The sequence below is a fragment of the Falco biarmicus genome, chromosome 3 (assembly GCF_023638135.1).
Source record: "Falco biarmicus isolate bFalBia1 chromosome 3, bFalBia1.pri, whole genome shotgun sequence".
Taxonomy (NCBI): domain Eukaryota; kingdom Metazoa; phylum Chordata; class Aves; order Falconiformes; family Falconidae; genus Falco; species Falco biarmicus.
The window spans coordinates 115979431-115998757 of NC_079290.1; the positions used below are offsets into that span (position 1 = coordinate 115979431).

The window sequence follows — 19327 nt, forward strand, 5'->3', positions numbered from 1 at the left end:
CTTTTTAATCAATTTTCACAGTTAAACTCCGAAAACCTAGTATTCCACAGAAAAAACAGCTACCAAAATTAATGTTCTTAAGAGTTTCCACTTAAAATCTGAAAACCCCCACTTTTCATAATTTCTGTAGGAGAAGTCATTATTTCTCAACTCGTTCTTAACTTTCAGGGGCACAACAGTTTGCTGTATTACTAGAAACAACATGTATTTGCCTCAAATCATGACACCACTGAAAAAAACAAAGGCCAAAAATTGAAAATATAATTACTACTAAGAAGTTTTGTTCTGTAGTTTAGCACACCACATTCGAGTCGTAACTTACACATGAGAGAACTGTAGTCTTCAGAAATAAGAGAAAGATCTGCTTGGTAGTGAAAATATAATTTTATTTTTAACAATAGCTGCCAGCAGTATACTGGTATATCTGTAAAAGATGTTCCAGAGAGTGAAAGACATAAGCAAACTACAATAAATTGTATGAACTCTTCAAGTATTTCTGCAAACAACGCTCCAATTCTTGATGTCCTGTCATGGGAGTTTCGATATCCTGTTCTGCTCCACTATTCTCCCATCCCCCCCCACCCCCTCCAGAAACAAAATGTTGGTGGCACAGGTTCTGAGGCAGATTAAATATTTTTCACTTGGGATAAAGCCTTCTTCTGAAAATATTAATTGGATGTATTCAGATAGTACTCTGAGTGGCAAAGAGTAAAAAAATAGTTGACTGTACTTCACCACTTTTTGTTCTACATTGAGATAGGCATCAGTGGGTTTGGCTCAAGCATCTTCAATTTATTCATGTCTGTGTTCCTTTGATACGAAATGCTAATTTGCTATTTTAGCATAAAAACTTGATTACATCTCTCTTCTTATCATGGAACTGCATGCAACTCTCAATCAGTTTAGACATGCCCATTGCGGAAAAAACACCAATTTTATGGGAAAATGCAAACGTACAAGCTACACGGCTGTGACTGTCCGTGTGGGATATTTACACAGAAGACCAGCAGTGAACAGTAGACGGACGGGAAAGCTCTGGAGTGCATGAAATTGTTTCAGGAGTTCACATGCCTCTTGTTCAACAGACAGCTCTTATGTGTAAGGAATCTCATCAAGAAGGAAAGCTTTGTTACGGAGGGAAAAAAAAAAATAATCATGCATATACTATAATCTCTTCTCCCACACAAAAACTGGGTGAAGATGATGGGTTTTCCCTTTATGTTCAGGAAATACACAAGTCACCTGTTTTAATGGGAATTTAAGCATATTTCAGCTTGAGAATAAAGTAAGTTATTCAGCATGCTAATACATGCAACCAACTTGCAAACTGGAATGCCTACTTGAAAGGGTAACTGCTGTTTTTAAATTGTAGAAGGGGCTAGAAGCATCATTTTAAATTTAAACAGGGGGTAGATTAATTGCTGTTTGATGAAATTAAAAATGCATTTAAAGATCAGATTGTAAACAAGTTGACAGAAGTCAAAAATTTACATAGTTATGAAAGGGCTTTTTTAATTAACGTAACGCTGGTGATTGGGGCCAGATGAAAGTGCTCTACCCACACCAGACGCTAAGCCTTTTACACACCACCCTAGCTCGACTCTGCTGCTCTGAAGGGATCACCTACAGAGGTGAAAGCCGCTCGTTCTCCATTAGATTCCTGGCCCCTGCTGAAGCCAGCAAGAGGCTGGCCAGCTTCTGCCACAACACAACAGAACTGTGCTATAGGAAGCCTAAACGATACCAACTCCTTTCACACAGGACAGTTAACAGCTATCATATGGTAACCGCCTCAGAAATTGCTAACCTGGTCCTCATTTGAATTACACCCATAAGGGAAAGCCTCCGACGTTCAATACTCCATTGTACTGAGATAAGAAATACATTAGTTCCAGCGAGAGCTTTAACTTTGTTTACAAGCTTTCAGACACAATCATTAAAATACTTAATGCTGAATATAATGTATTACAATTGTTTGAAGATTGCCTAAAAAGTAGAGAGAATATATTATCTATAAAAGACAACAAGCCTGGTATTTTAACAAGTTAAGTTTTGTGTGCATTGATATGCAGGCAGCGCACACACTAGAAAATTGCATGAAAGTGTTTTCATGCTCACATGCACATAATCACCTGGTGTACTAAAGTGTGCACGCAATGGCTAATTTGCTTTTAAAAGGAATGAGGCGCAATTATCACAACCTCAGACAACTTCCAAGGGCCATCCTGATCTAGGTTTTAAAGTAGAATTAAAAACTTAAAGATATGCCCACAATCACATTGCTTCCTTTTTTTTTTTAAGGAAAAAAAAAAGGCTAACTATACAATGGCAAAGAGCACCAAAGCAATGAGGGCTGGAGTTTTTCACTCTGTGTCATTAAAAATGCTGTTATCTAACAAAAAAAGCTGAAATTGTTCCTCCTCCTAGATGTCACGTTGCAGCAAAGACTGAACCCCTACAGAGGATTATTATGGCTGAGAAACTTTATTCAGGATGAGAACGTGACATTAGAATACAGTAATTATTAAAAGGCTACAGTTAAGTTTTTCCTAACCAGGTCGCTCTGCAGAATTTTCTTTCTGTGCCCTACCACCCCTGTAATAAATCATAATAGGGTCTAAGTGTATCTATGGTTGTCTTCAAAAGACACGTAACAGGATTGCTAACTGCCTTTATATTGGAATTCTAGCTCTAGAAAGGCAAGACAAGGCACCACAAGCCATGTTATACAAATATGGATCTTGTACTGTACCTCTTCTATGTCAAACTAACTTCATGGGTATATAAAGTAGCAAAAGCAGGATGCTTAGAAAAGTCAGGCTGGTTTTCATAAAGCCAGTGCTTACAAAAAAAAAATAATTAGTGTATAAAAGTGTTTACGTGAGCATTTCCATGTTATTGCAGAATGTTAAATATTCCAAGAACAACCTACCAGGAATAGCACTTTCCAGCTTCTAAAATCAGTTAAATATAAAAGTATCTTTACAAAAAAATAGGCATATAAGGTCTAGCATTCTTTGGAGTTGTTTATGATGGTCTTTTAAAAATAACCTAGTAGTTTATTTCATGCATCAAAATCAATGATTTTAAACAAGAAAACTATTCCCTGGTTTAGAAATATTTGAAAATTGCTTTTAAAAAGATTGTAGTGCTATTCCTCAGTGTTGCTGTAAAAAGACGATAGTAGTGCAATGATTACGATTATGCAAAATTCCAGGTGCACAGACAAGCAATTAGGAAAAATTCAACATAAAAGACTGGATTTCACACACCATTTCTTTACAACAGTAATTAATAGATTTCCTTTCAGGAAAAAATGCATACTATAATTTAAGGCAAATGTTATCTTTGAAGGTCACTTTAGCTTTCTTCAGGAAAGAAACAGCTTAAAAAAGTTCCCAGAAAGACTCCCACTTTAATTGCTATCAGCATTCAGTCTTGCATCACTAATCATTGCACTGCTATTCACCATATACAGTAGCTATTTATCAACTAGGACACTAATGTTTACATGTACTTTATGACAGCACGGATTCTGTAAGTAAGTATCACCGGAAAGACCTATACAAAATAAAGGCTCTTAACTACCAAAAAGGAAGCCACTTGCAATTTTTAAGGTGAACAGATGGCAAGCATCCAGTTCTTCTGATTTCATGATGGTAAAGGGCATCCTGACAATTATTCATTTGCTGCAACTCAGAACCGGGGACAAACATAGATTGCCAATTTTTTTAAAAATTTGTTGTTTTTCTTAATCTCATCAAGCTCTTGAAGACACAACTAAACACTAACTCTGAACTGCAAGCTGCCTGCTATAGTACTAAAGCCTAGATTCAAACTTTCCTGATGTCTGAGGTCATTCAAATCCAAGCTTTACATTTGAGTCCATTCTCAACCACTACTGTGATTTCAAATCCAAGAGAGTATTTTTTAAAAAAAACATTGCCAAATATTCTGCAAATGGCTCTTTTGGATAATAAGTTCCCTTCTATATGTAAATAGGATAGACAAGCAGGTACAGTTCAACGTGTCATGGATATGACAATTGTCTACAGATCTTCTGGAAAAGCAATAAATTCCAAAATACATAAATATTCCTTGTACCATATAGCAAGACAGCATCCTAAACCAATTCATAGACAGGGACCAAATGTTTGCAAAGGAAAGCAGTAGGGGCAAGATAACCCTTCATACTGAAGGGTTACCCCAGTGCAATATTAACATAACTGCATTAATGATATTCAAACTTGCTGTGAAAGGAGGTAAGGAAAAACAAGCCTATAATTAAGTCTGAAAACTTTAGGTAATTACTGTACCTGGTCTATCCACCATAACTTTGAATAACTGCAAGTTCATGCAAAAAAAATTGCTATCTTATATGAAAAGAGCAGTCTGTTAGAAGCATTGTTATGGAATATGCAAGAAGTCATCTCTTTTGCAGGTGTTTACTTGGTGAGTCTCTTGGCTACATCGCTGTAAGCAATTTCAATTTCTTTGTCTCCAGGACAGGTATTGGTGAATTCATCCCTGCTATAAGCATTTGTCAGGTATCTCCAAATCCCTGTCATTTCCTTGGGAATCTCAAAGTTGCGGTACTTTTTGGCCACCACCTAGAAAAAAAGAAATAGATTATGAATTTACATTAATCAGCTTAAACCACTTTTCCAGTCCTTGTCACGCTCCCGCTAAGTTATCCTTCCAACACGTACACTCAAGAGTCACTTCTAAAGTCAGCAGTTACCTGCCCCTCTGGGATATCCCGGACCTGGCAGCACAGTGCCTTGCTTCATTTGTATTACTGTCCTCACCAAACTAATTACTTCTGCACCCAGGCAGAAACTTAATCTGTGGCTCCATCTGCAGTACAAAACTGACAAAGATCATCGGAGACAGTGAAAAGAAATCAAACCACGATTATATAGGCACATCACTCCTGTAGCTATTCTAGGTGGCTACCTCTTTCTAGACTTCAGACTACTTTTTTTTTAAAAAAAAATAAAAATAATGCAATCTCTGTATTTCACGTTGTGTCATTTACTTTGTCATTAACAGACAGATGTGAGAAGACATCTGCTTCAAACATTTCCTGGTCACACGATTTTCACTTTCCTTCTTCGCCCTCATTCTTTTAAGCTTTGCAACTTCCTGTGACCACATTCGTCAGTGCAATAAAATGGGTTTTGGCTTGTGCCGTTTTATCATCTGCTGCCCAACTTGTCCACTGGTTCACACCTTCACTGAACTCAGCTGCTCTATCCCCAAACTAAAGCCCTTGTGAACTACCCAAATCTTCTGTCATTTCATGGACTGTTAATACTGTTGTTAAATTTACATGGGAGCTTACAAACAGCTGAAATTAGCTGGACTCCAGAATGTCATAAACCATAAGCATTTTGTCCTTCATCATCACATGTTATGCGATATACTAGGCATTTACCTTGACAATGTGCAGTTTGGGTAGCAGGTTGCAGTCTGCTAATGTCATCTCATTGCCATCCAGAAACTTGCGGGTAGAAACTGTAATATCCTCCATGCTATTTTCATCTATCTCATCGGGAAGAGGAGAGTTCAGATACTCGTCCAGTTTCTGGAGGGTTTTCAAGAGGCCACGTTCTAAGGCTACAGAGAAAGGAACACTTTTAAGAACCAAAAAGAAAGCCAAACCACAGCACACAACTTTCAGAGCCAATTACATATTAGTGTACAATTACAATTAGATATTAGTAACAGATCTGGAAAAAAATATTAAAAAATCCGCATCACTGTACGGCCCAGAACAGACCACATACTGAAGGATTTTTAACCCTCATATAATTTTTGTGGCAACACTACTGCTGGAGCTGCCTTCATGGACACTAGTAACACTGAAACGGAACTAGAATCCCTTTAAGTATCACACAGATGCAAGTCATTTAAAATCTGGTTTATACATGAGTTTGCACTAATTTAATATACTCTAAGACTGTCCACAAGTGTTTATTTTTGGTTTTAAAAGTGGCTTATGTCAGTTTCTTAAGACTATTCCTAACTGGCTTAAACTAATTAGAATTAAGCTATGCTAGGGTTTATATTAATTTAAACATAATCTGTTTAATGTCACATGCTCAGCTAACAGCCACAACTAAACAGGCAGACTACCAAGGAGGTTTATGGAATACAGCGGCAGAGGGCAGCACACCCCACAAAATGGCAAAAGCATTTCTCGAATTTTTGCAAGTATTTTGCACCTCCCCATTTGAAATACAGCAGAAAGGCATTCGATTCCCTGACTTAAGTTTGCTCTGCAAGTACACTGAGGACAAAAGGTTTGTACTCAACTATTTCAAAGTCTAATTGTGCATCCTTTCTCTCTCCTTGATGTCCCAACATCCATCTACTATGTGGTCTCCACACAGAAAGGTCTTAATCCTTTGAAGAAAGTGACATGAACTAAGCTTATGTCAGGGTTCTGAATGGGAGCCCTCAGTCCTAGAAAGGTCAAATAATCAAGTGTGCAGAAAGGCCTCACAGCAAATGCATGGAAACTCAACTGCTGGGGCATGACACAAATTCTGCGTGGGATTTGGCTCTGGACATTAAAATAATTTCTACTTAGTTCAAGAGTTTTGAGTGGCTGTTGCATAAGTTTCAATGCCAGGAATATTTACAAACCATGCATATCCTACTAAAAAGGATTTTAGTAAATTTAGCATATTTTTTTTTCACAAGAGAACCATTTAGGCTCCTACCCTTCCAACACAACCCCAGAGTGGGATCTCAGGTGATAAATAACATGTATGTAGCTAGGAAGATCAAAGGACTGAGACTTGAGTGTGAAACATGGGACATACGCTAAATAAAGCACAGATACACTAGTTGGAACTCTGCAATGGCCAGTGCTCTTCTAACAAGCACAGAAAATACAGACCCTGTCCCAAAATTATCTGAGACAAGAGCTGAGAAAGGGGTATGAAAAGATGTGGAAACAGAACTATGACACAATATTAGCCTGCATGTTTGTTATGCTGGCTATCTCCCGTATCAGAAACTGAACGCTAACTGAAGTTCTCTTGGGAAGCGTTGAAATCTTTGTCTCTGACCACTAACTTTAAACCACAGGTCTAATTCATGACACTTCCTCAAGTGTCCATCAACAGGCAGCAAAATTTGCCAGGGAGACACTTCATGGTAAAGCTGCTCTGAAAAACACAAAATAACGAAACAACGTGTGCACAGCTATCAGCCCCCAAGCAACTCACCTTCATTAGCTTCTGGTCTAGAATTTTTGATAAATGCAGAAAATTTGGCAAATATATCCATTCCAGCAGTGTTTGACTCTGGATGCTTTGGTGAAAGTTTTAGGTACCTAAAAAGTAGAAAGGAATAGATCTACAGCACATTTAGCAGAATGATGTTCATCAATATATTAACTAGCACAAAAAGGCCCTTTTTAAAAATATTCTACATTACGTATTTACCAATTTATCCATTTCAGACTCAGTTTTTAAGTGTAGTATCATAGACTTCTATTTAAGATTTTTTTAAGCCCAGCACTTTTCAATCACTTTTCAGAGGAATACCAAAGCATGTTTCTGCTTTCTGAATCAGGCATTTGTTTCAAGCACAGAGGGTCTGAAACAGCCCAGGGTCACAGGAGCAAGCTCCCTTTAGCACAGCAGTGCTGCCAAGGGGACTCATCACAGTTCTGTAAACAAAAATATAGTTAGGGACCAAACACGTAACAAATTAAATACTCTTGTCCATCCTCTGTTCACTGGAGATTTTTTTTTTCATTTAAATTAATATCAGCTCTCCCAGAATATCACAGGCTCCAAATCTTTTAAGAAAAAAACCTGGAGTCTTGCCACACTAAAAAGACAAAACAGTTCAGTCTGCTAAAGGCAGTGTCCACATTTTGCAACTGCTTGCCAGCTGAAGAAGAAAGCCAACAGTTTAGAGAAAGCTTGAACACATTTCTCACGCTTGTGCTGTGTAATCTAATTATTTTAAAAAGTATTCAGTATTCTACCATAATTTCCAAAAACTACATAATCAATCTCCAGGACTCATCACTATTCCTAGTATGAAGGAATTAATTTTAAAAAAATTATTTCCAAGTTGCATTTAGTAATCACTGGTTCTGTACAATCATCAACTGCCCCTCTGCTTATAGAAAGCTGGAAGGAGTTAAAAAAATAATGTAACATTAAATACAAAGTTCACTGATATTCCTGGTGAGAACACGCCAAATTCTTGAAGACTTAAGTAACTCCTTACTTCTAGGAGAATGACCGCAAATACAAGTCTCCAAAAGGACACCACATATCTCCTTAAAACAGATTCCCACAACAGTTTATTACGGAGTTAGGCCTAAGTTTCGCCTAGCACGCTCACCTTGATTTATATTATGTAGACACAGCATCAGAATAGCCTGCCCCAGTCATCAAAAGGAAAAGTCATTTAGTCTGAAAACCGCAGGAAGAATGACAGAACTCTACAAAGGCCAATTTTACAATAATCTTTACAAGAAAATTTTTAACATAAAGATGAGGGAGCTAGAGGGAGAAAGGGTATGACAAGCAAGGACTCCAAGCTATTTTCAATGTCTTATCTTCAGTTTATTGATGCTGAAGAACATCTTAATTAGTGCAGAAAACCCCTGAGAGAACACTCTGTTTAAATCTAAGGTGACAAATCATCATTTTAACACTTACTTGGGTGGAGCCAAAACATCTTCCAGGAACTCTTCAATCTTATTCACATCTGTTTTCACTTCACCATTGTAAGTTATGAAGGGCGGATGAGTGCCTGGAGCCAAATTTTGAAGGTCTGCTGGTTTTCTAGGGTGAAATACAAACCAATGCAAAAGTAAGCATGGGACTTCCACGACCCTAGCTTTCATTGCTACCATCACAAAAGCACTGCCTGAGGTTTTCACATACTTGCAGTTTTAAAAAAGATATCACCAGTTTTCTATTTAAAAAGCGACTTTACAGCTTAATTAGCATTTTCAATATGTACTTGATAACAATTAATTTCAAACACTTAAAAACAACTGCTTCCTCTTATCTCGGGCTATATGTTTTCTCAAGTCAATTTACTGTTGACTGGGGGGGGGGGGGAGGATATACATACCACACAAACACACTCCCAAGATCTGTAGTACAGTTTATATATAGCATAATCTACACTCAGTGATAATCCTCCCCCTTTACACAGAGCTTCTCTGGAAATAAGCAAGTCTGATATAGAGCACTATGTATAAGCCATTTATTATGTGCACACAGAATCTGGTTCTAGACAAGGTGACAAGATGCTTAAAATTAAGCATTTAAAAATGATGCTTAAAGCTTCCTCCAGTGAAAAAAGCTATTGACAAATAAGAGCAGCACACTTGGGCAAAGGGAGGAGAATCCTCAACGTTACTATGACTAGATGCAAGAGAAACAGAATCAAGCTAAAATACTCATACGTTTCTGAATCTTAAGTCAGTTTTGGCAGTACCTCCCGTTGTTCACTCCAGTTCCTCTCTCATACTTAGCAAGCTAAGCCAGTCTATTTTATAAGCAATTGGCTTCTCTTCTCTAGTTGTGCCTTGATGCTGAAGTGACAAGGAACAACACTGCAGGCATTTATCTAGGAGCCTACATGTTAGCTGCGCGTATACACCTACCTACTCCTTCACCCCAAAATGCCTAACTTACTCTTTAATGTAAAGCTCTCACATCTGCTGCCTCAGCAGATTCAGATGCAAAGCTGAAGTCAATAATGAGATGAGGATCTATTACAAGCTACAAAATCTAAAGCACCATCTAAAAAAGCTGCAGCCAATTTCTCCCCAGTACATCATCATGGTATTAGTCCCATGCTAGTGCAACTGCCTCAGTGCAAGCAGAAATAAAATTACAGTACTGCTCGGCACTTCTTCAGTAGCAGCACTTAAAATCTCCCTCTGACGAAGCTATTAACTGCAGTCCAGGATGACTACTCAGAAGGACACAGCCTGTCTGACTTCTCCAAGAACTTCTCCACGTTTTAGAGGACAGTCTGCAATTCCTAGTTCCCCCAGCCACCCCTGTGTCCTAACATCCGACAGTACACACGATCCAGGTGAGGCACGACTGTACAATTACATTTCTGTCAAGCTGACCAGAGCACACACTACAGGATGACCGCCACCTTTTGCTAACATTACACTGGGTGAGGAACAACAAAAGATATCAGCTGCAGAAAGTTTGCCAGGGTGGAAGTTGCCCCTCTGTTACTGTTTGAACAAATCCAAACCAGACCGTAACCTTTGAGCTGGGTTTGTGCGTTGTACAATGTGGCCACATTTGTCAGCCAGCATCAGGCATCCAGAAACTGGATTTACTGGACACTGGAACTACAGTTCAAGAAAACCTCCTGACTGTACCGGACAGGGAAACTAGATGAGTAATAAGCACAAACATGGTCAGTTGGGGTAGCATGAGAAAGCAGTCTTTCCAGGGATAGCACTCATAGGCTCCATAAACTAAGCACAGTTTACAAGTTGATCTTGTAGAAATGCTCCATTTCTTACAAAATTAAGAAACCCCTGACAGAATTTCATGTCCTGCCCACTGGCAGGAAAAACAGCAACAGCCTATAGTGCCAAAGTGTACCAACAACAGATAGGAGCACTTGGCAGCATATGTTAAACTGAATCTCGTATGTAACAGTGTTAATTCCGTTGCCTGGCCAAAAGCAGGTGTTTATTATTAATACAAGAATTTTATCATTTTCAATAAGCTTCTAAGAAGTTATTTCTCACTAATACTTGCCATCAACCTCTTACTTTTAGGATTTCAAGTCTGCCATCGGTTAATGCTTTAAGTAATTTAAACTTTTCATTTAAATACAGTGTTGTAACGCACAACAATTACAGGAAGTCATCGTGGCTCACTTCCAATTTCGCATGTTGGCTAGATAAAATTCCTCAAAAGGAATGTTATTTTAAAAACAAACACAGGCAAGACTACCAGATTTGCACTAATACTATCAAAGAAAAGATTTTATTTCAGAAACAGACTAATGAACTAACCAAAAGTTTCCCAAAGAATCAGAGTTCATCTCAAGGATCCCAGAGCATTTTATTAACCCCTCTTGCCACTCCACTTAGACCACCTGTGTCTTTCAAGAAAAAGAAAGCAGAGATTAACAGCCCACAGCCAAAGCCCAAACATAATACAGCGTTTGACTTCCAGTTTGCTGCTGCTGCCAGTAGATCATAAACAAACCCTGGTTTACCACATAACAAGCCACAGTCTTTGGAGTACCAGGAGTACACAGGAATAGCCTTAAAAGGCTAAGAGTACAGCTTCCCTTAACAGTCAAACAGGAAGGCAATTAAAAATTTTATGGTGAAGTTTACTTCAGAGATAAAGCTGGACAGCTTTGTTTAAAAAAAGAATATTCCCTAACCACTCAAAACAATTCCATAACTAGTACCTGCCCCAAAGTTTACTGGAGTATTTGAAGGTAGGGCCACATACTTAAATATCTGACTACCATTAATTAAGTGGGCAGGCTCTTTAACACCAGAGTTAAGGTATAAATATTTCATGGCTTTACCACAAACCAGAAGAGCAACTAGCATTCAAATCCTATCTTGAAGATCAGATAAAAGCCAGCTCCCAAACGTAACATGCTCTAGAGTGATTTATAAATTACACAAGTACTCCAATGAGTGTCTGAAGAATAACATGGTGTGTGTGGGTGTGTGTGTGAAATGCCAGCAATAAAAAACAACCGTTGCCAGTTCCTAAGCAGTATTTTATACTGCTCAAGTTGTATTCACCTCTGGACAGTCTTTGGTATTTACTAATCTCTTTGTTTAATCTTTGGCTGTCAACATAATTGTGAAACCACACAATCAATATGTTTAAAATGGGATTTCAAAACTTAACTGAATGCAAGCCTGGCCTTGAATATTGTAACAAGCCCAACAAATGATTTATGTACTGCAACTCTGTTCTAGTCACCAGAACAAGTCAAATCTCTGAGCACTGAAATGCTCCTTCTGAACAGGGAAAGAATAAAGCTTCTGTCTGACTAAACAGAAGCAAGAAATGCCTGATTTCTTTGAAAGGGTGGTACATCCCACTTTGTTTGCCTATGTGCATATTTTTGTGTCTTAACAGTAGAACTGAGAACTGCAAAATGTTCTTTTGTTAGCACAGTATGATGTCCAATGCAATTATAGATGGGGAAAATACACGCCACAGAATCAGTCAAACCAGACTCAGTTTTTCCTGTGCCCAAGTTACTTGCTTGCGAACTTTTGTACCCAACCATGACCTTAAGCCTCACACAGCTTGCCTTACTGTTGTGTAGAAATTACGTTATAAGGCAGAAGCATGGTTTCCAAGTAAGCTCATTTTCTTTTTTTTTGGCTAGCAAAATAAATTCAGATGCTTAAAACCATCAATATCCAGCTCTTCCACAAGTTTGTGTCTTTAACAGGAACAAAAAGAAGAGAGGGCAATTGGATTGAATAATGTACTTGTAAAAGCAGTTCCCTGTGACACAATTAGAAGTATTAAGGCAACATCTAGTACCTTTATCATTCTGTTAATTCTAACAGGTGAAAGAAACACCATCTGGTATAAAGCATTTCCACTTCAGCAGTTGGCTGAACTGGATATTCTACAAACAACACTACAAGGAGGTATTAAGACAATCCAGAAGGTTGGATTTGTATTTATGAAGCTTTAAATAAAGTCTAAAAGAAATTAAGTTTGTATCAACATCTATTCAAATCTGAATTAGCTTCAGCAGTGCTTCACCCGAAAATACATTCAGTATATAACAAAAGAGTTTATTTGACCTATTCCCATGAAGTTTGTTAATTTTGTACTTATTTTGTGTTTTCCCCTCCTCAATACAAAAAAAAAAAAAAGAAAAGCTAGCTTTCCTTGTGTAAGAAAGGACAATTTTAAACATCTGCAACTAGTTTAAGTTCTAAAAGTCAGTCTTACATCCCATGCCCCCAACCAATTAACTCAAAGTTGCCAAAGGGACACAAATAAAACCAATTCATCAGGCATCTTTGGCATTTTAATGGTATCTCTCAGACTATTCAGCAGTAAAAATGCTTCCAAGCAGAAAACGTCTCTTTCAACCTTCTTCTCACACCCCCACCCCCCCAATAACTGCAATAGGTTAAATAACACCATCATTAAAATTAACGGAAGTCCAAAACTACGAACAGCACGCAAGCACAAGTTTTACTCCTGAGGTTTCCACACACCACATGCAGTGCTAAATGGAAGATATGATATATTTGGTTTGTGCACGCCGGCAGCAACAACTGTATTTGCAGTAAAATCCCACATGGGCCAGAGAAGATCTTTAAGCTGCTACAAATGCATACACAGTTGACAAAAGCTGCTTTCTCCCTCTCCGTTTGAGTGGACTGCCTCAGCCTTACTACACATGGAAGTATTTAAAACTAGTTGCCAGCACTGAAGCAGCAACTTCAGTGATTTTTAAAAATTGGAACAAGTCACCTCCTTCAAAAAAATTACAAGAAAAGGTTAAGTCTAGCAGGGTGATTTCTTTCTTAACATGTTTTACACTTGGTTCGCTGGAGAGCACTGTATATTTCTGTTGGCTTTATTTCTGAAAATGAAGTTTGTAAGCACTGGCAGTCTCTCCTCTCTCCAGAGTTCAGTAACTAACATTACATTAGCACCGTGAAAACATTACTTCACACAAAAAAACAAATATAAGGCCTCTGCTGAATTTAGCATTACCACTTCTAATAAAAGTATACCCAATTTAGGAAATTAAGACTCGTGGATTAACATCTCACCCTTCTTAGCCACCAAGATATTCATTTCTTAGATGGAGAAGTTCCAATTTAGGTGACACACAGCATTGTGACATATCTGGCTAACACTACACAAAGGGAGAATATTTTAGATTTTATTCCTACCCATTTCACTTCTGTCTCACTCATATTTACCTCATGGACAGATGTTTTCACACTTTTTATTCTTATTGCATAATAATCAATATCTTAAAATCTTTCAAGATGAATAGGCTGTACATTAGTTGCGACAGTTATCCAATATTCATTGGAGATTTGATCAAAGATTGGATGATCTAGCAGTCTTCACCTATGGGATCTCGGTGTGAAGTTAGTAAGTCAGTATTCAGTTATTAGACTTCATGTCAGCTATTAGTTTTACAGGAGTTAAATACCTGTACGGTTATTTAATAAGTTCAAGAGAATTTATCAGACCCATTCGTTTTGGTTACAGATACTTGTAAACAACCATCAATGAATGCCCCATTTACATCAAGGTTGCCTCTTAGTATTTATGAGGACAGATTTTCTTTTCAGTTTCAGAAAATAAGCCACGCAAGTTTGAAAAGCCCCAGACAAACATTTGTTACACCAAGTGTGCTGTGTGCTCTTGCTTGTCAGATAAACCAGGTATTTCTTACCTCTTTAGGTCAACCGTTGTGACACTAAACACCACTCCCTTCAGCCAAAGAATCATGAACAGCCTCTGAGAAAAAGGACAGTTTCCTATGCTTTCACCATCACTGCCAGCCTGCAGAAGAGAACAGATCATTAATTAGAAGGCAGGACTGTGCCACCTACACACGCTTACAATTACTGAAAGATCTTTAAAGACAGACTCAGACTCAGTAACAGACCATGGGTTTTACTGCCTGTACAGCCTTCACATCACTAACTCTTCTGAAGACCCTTATAAGAAGCTTATAGCCAAACCTAGTATCACCTTGCAGGAACACTCCTTTGCTCTCAAAGTCCAGCTGACACATCTAGACCAGATATCCTGAAGGTATCTCCCTATAATGCACAATGATGAACATCCTCAGAATACTGAAATACTCTTCAAGGTATGCACAGACTTCTGCAGTGTTTTGTTTTGGTTTTTTTTAATACTTGCACCTTCTAATTATTTTTTGCTACAGACAATGAGGATTTTATTACAGTGAAATCTGCATATTTATGAAGTCAACTAACCTATTTGTCATGTCCTCCAACAGCTGCTCAGAAAATGTAGCAAAACAACATTTCAGACAAAGTTATCTTTCACACTGAAGATGATCCAACTGCTCTTAATAGTCAAGAAAGGGCAGCTAATCGTACCCATCTGAGCAGCCCCACCTTTTGATGGCAGTTTTCCAATGTCAATGTTGTTCTTTGTTCTTTACTATTCTTTTTCCTTCTATAAAGCATAGCTAATTAAACATAGTCATCTTCCAGTTTATTGCTTGTATCTCTTGCTGTGTAGTGCTACAGTGAGCCAACTGCAACCAGGAACTATGAATCTTTATTGTATTGCAGGTGTTGTAAGGAAAGACATTAACTGTAAGTACATAGAGACTTCAGTGACAATAAAGTTATATTCCAAAGGCACTTTTTATAGGCAATTTATCAGTAAGTCTTTGTCCTACCACAACAAAGGTCCATACATAGCAACAGTAAGCCGCTCCAGAGCTCCCAGTGATGGCATGCATCTCATGATTGCTCTGACAATGAAGTATGTATTGCTGAGTTGGAAAATCTTAGTTTTTAGGCTAGAATTAGACATGCAAAACATTGAATCTTGTTATAAAATTCAATCCTCTGAAAAGAAAACCGGTTCACTAGTTAAAACAGCCACATATGTCAGATTATCTTGACATGTACTCTACATTAGGCACGTTTCAAAGCATTTTATTTGAGTACTTCCAGAAATAATTTTTATCAGTACAATTCTCAAAGCCTTGCTAATTCTTCTATCATTACTATTACCCATTCCCTAGGCCATTTTAAAACATATTGTAGGATATGCTGGCTGTACTCCTCAGAGAAATGACAGAAAACAATTATGTTCACCAAGCACAGACTATTTATAAGTATCTGGTTGGTAAGAGTTTACAAGAACTAAGCTTTAGGACCAGAACTAGAGAAAGGCCTAGACACTCAGGCAAAGGAACTACTTTTTCTTCCATTTTTTCTTCAGTTCTCTGCCAGTTCCCAGCCACACACGGATTGGGAACCACAATGAGGAGAATGAAGTTTGCAAGTTAAGAAGAGTAACAGTACGATTTTCTAACAGCAGGATTTTCAAAAACCAGGAAAACAGAAAGATTTTCCATGAAACTGTGTTAAATTCAGAAACTTCTTTTTTAAAAACTCACGGTGCTTCTGCAGATAAGGCTGATTTCCTTAATAGCTGTCAATGAATACCAGAAAATGAGTATTCATAAATCGATTTATATTGCCTCAAGGTTAAGGTCTCATTTCTACAAATATCCCTCCTGTCAGAGCTGACTATTCTTCTGAATACTTTGCTGTGGAGAATACACAGAAACTTTTTTCTTCAAACCTTTATTAGTGTCATTAACAAAGATCCGAAAGAAAAAAGAAGTTGTCTTTCTGCCATGAATTTCAAAATGCCACCTCTGTCCTTGGAAAGGAACGTAAAACTTGCAGTGGATTAATGATACTAGATTGACTTAAAAACTGACATGTGACTTCTCAAGTGGTCAGGAGACTAAATTCTAAAAGCAGCTATAAAAAGGATAAAACAGTCAATTTGGTTACTCTAGGCATTGTAATTTATACTAGCTCAATCCACAATTTTCTATTGTGCTGTAAGGATTCTAGCTACTATATGGATTGATGTGTTCCTACCTCACAAGATGCTCACATAAGGAAAGACTTCACTCTGCAGTCTATTCCCAATAGCTGTATGCTTTTATGGATGTTAATATTTAACTGCAATGCCATCCCTCCAGATAGCAATGTATATTTTAGAATTTTCCATTACAGTTACATCACTGTGTTTACACTGGAACAAACATTTCCTGCAGGTAAATTATGCCAATGTAGATTTATAGTCATCTATCTACTTTTTCTTTTGGTTTGGTGGTTGGTTGGGTTTGTTTTTTTTTTTTACTACATGCAAGATCTTACCGACCTTTGAAAAAACAATATTGAAAAAAACAACACTTCATTCCATCTAAGGAAAATACGTTTTGTACTGCCTGGGCTAATTCACACTCTGAAGTGGAAACAATTCTTTGATGCAGAACTGACCTCAGTCTTCAAGTTTTATGGCAACTTCAACAATGCTACTTAAACCAAAGCACATGAGTTACGGCGCAGTAACGGCACAGGCATGCATGTCCCCATTCAGTTAAGCTTTACCTCACTTCCTCGGATGGAAAAGCTCCCACACATTTACTATGACGTAAGAGGAAGAATGTGGGCATTCACCAAAGTGCAACACCCTAAGAGCATAAAGCCCTGAGGCACCTCACTGGTACTGTTCACACCGCTGTTCTCCAGTGACTCTGGAGCTGCCGCCGGCTGCCACACTCAGCAGGTCCTCAGCCTGTTTGCTTGCACAAGCCATGCTTCCAGGAGTCAGTACATGACCTAATCAGCTCTCCTCCCTCTTCACCTTTTATTTAGCACTTCTGACCGCAAAACCAGGGGCCAGAGCTGAAGCCATATGACATACATTGCCAGAGATCTCATCTGATACAGACTAAGGAAACCTTTAAATAGAAAAAATAAAGGCATGTAATCATAATAAATAATATAAATAAATAATAAAGAAAGAATCATTGGGATGCAACTGCCTGCCATCAATGTACAGATGATCCTCAGCACCAAATGAAGTCCAGAGGCTTAGCTTCAGTACCATAACATCAACAAACGTAATGGAGACATTGCCTGAGGGGAATATTAAGTTAGATAAGACCTAGTCAGCTCCACTAATTTCAAGCCAATATTTGAAAATGCATGAATAGTGTCCTAATGTAAAATAGGCATGCATCTGGAAGACAACTAGTTCTTACAAGTCGCTGTTCCTTTGTGAGTTGTGAATTAAAAAATTCACTGCAGAGGGCTGATTAAGAGCTTTTAAGATCTATGATCCATCATCAGATATAGAAAGTAAGACATTACTCAGAAGCAGAGAACCAAAATACTTTCGGTGATAGCATCAGATGAAAAAGCAAAATGGTTCCCCTATGCACAAAATAAACTCTTTGCAGACAGAACCAAATATGAAGATTTGTTATTACAAAACTTCAGGGTTCTTCCTGAACTCAGGAGTTAGTTATAACATCAAGGCTGCCCAGGTTTTGCCACTATCAATGTGATAGGGAAAAGTAGTGACCCTTCACCAGCAAAGTTCCAAGGGCACAGGAAAAAAAAATTAATGTTAATGACAGATGTTAAACATGTTTATATCAGACAGACTTCCCGGGATCCATCAACTGCAACAACAATACAGTCTGAAAGAAAGTTAGGGTATTGGATTAAACCACATGCCTTCTTTCATACAATATAATTCCACCATGAAGCTTTATTATTTCTAGTGGAAGGTTTTAGAATTGCCACTGAAATAAACCAAAATCAAATTCAGAAGGCAGTTTTGTTTATTCTAATTAAAAAAAAAAATATCTTAGCCCATCAGGAACCCAAGGCAAAGCTACTTTTACGTCACAGAACTGAATGAAAAATTGTTTAAAATTTAAGGTGTAGCACCAAACTGTGGCTTTCATTAAGGTCCGCTTACCTAAGCCAAAACCAAAGTGATCAATGAGGGCCAAAAAAGGTCAAATGCATTTACACTGTAATGCCAAGTGGTACCAAAACTTTGCTTCTCTCCCAACGCAAGTGTAACATTCAAAATGAGCAAACAACAAACAGCATCTGCTTTTGTTTAAGCAAGACAGGCTTTTTGGATTATTTAATCAGAAAAACAAGGATCACAGTCCATTAATATAAAGTGTTCTGAACAAAACCTAATGCATTTTCAAAGCTGCAGTGAACAGCTAAACTGAGCCTAGACTTTTATGTCTACATTCAAACATTTGTCCCACTTCTGCTCCAAAAAATCCCAAGTTATTCTGAGCACATACTGGAAAAGGAATGCAGTCAGAATGCCAAGAAACTTTTGGCTTTAGTGCTTTTGAGCCAAGGAATTCTGCTATGTAACTGTTTGCCCGAGAGGCCCGTTTTCTATCTTCTTCTATTTGATGCACCAAAAGCTAAAGCACTGATCTGTTACAACCCATCATCAAGAACAACACATTATTCTTCTTCAATCACATCAGGATTTTTTTCAGAGGGAGGCGAGTCTGGTGGATGTTCCTGCGAGAGTCAGTTTTGAGACCAGTTTTCTCCACTGGAATACAGCTGTGCTGACAGTAAACTGTAAACCTTTAAATATTACAAGAATATTCTGAAATTCTGTATGACTTAGTCATGCAGGGAGGTAATCATGTAGCAGTGTTGCTTAAGCCCACTATTAGAAGCCAGAAACCTGTCATTGCTTTGTCTTTG

General features: G+C 37.9%; 1 protein-coding gene across 2 annotated transcripts in view; it reads right to left on the bottom strand.

Moving 5' to 3' along the window:
• Positions 1-365: 365 nt before the first annotated feature.
• Positions 366-19327, bottom strand: part of CLIC4 (chloride intracellular channel 4) — a 33149-nt gene continuing 14187 nt past the window's right edge. For both annotated transcript variants that reach the window (XM_056331873.1, XM_056331874.1), the window contains exons 2-6: positions 14452-14561; positions 8694-8819; positions 7239-7345; positions 5438-5619; positions 366-4610 (exon numbers count right to left, since the gene is read on the bottom strand). In XM_056331873.1, coding sequence (XP_056187848.1) covers positions 4446-4610; positions 5438-5619; positions 7239-7345; positions 8694-8819; positions 14452-14561 — 690 coding nt within the window. In that variant the 3' untranslated portion in view covers positions 366-4445. The remainder of the gene's footprint in view (positions 4611-5437; positions 5620-7238; positions 7346-8693; positions 8820-14451; positions 14562-19327) is intronic.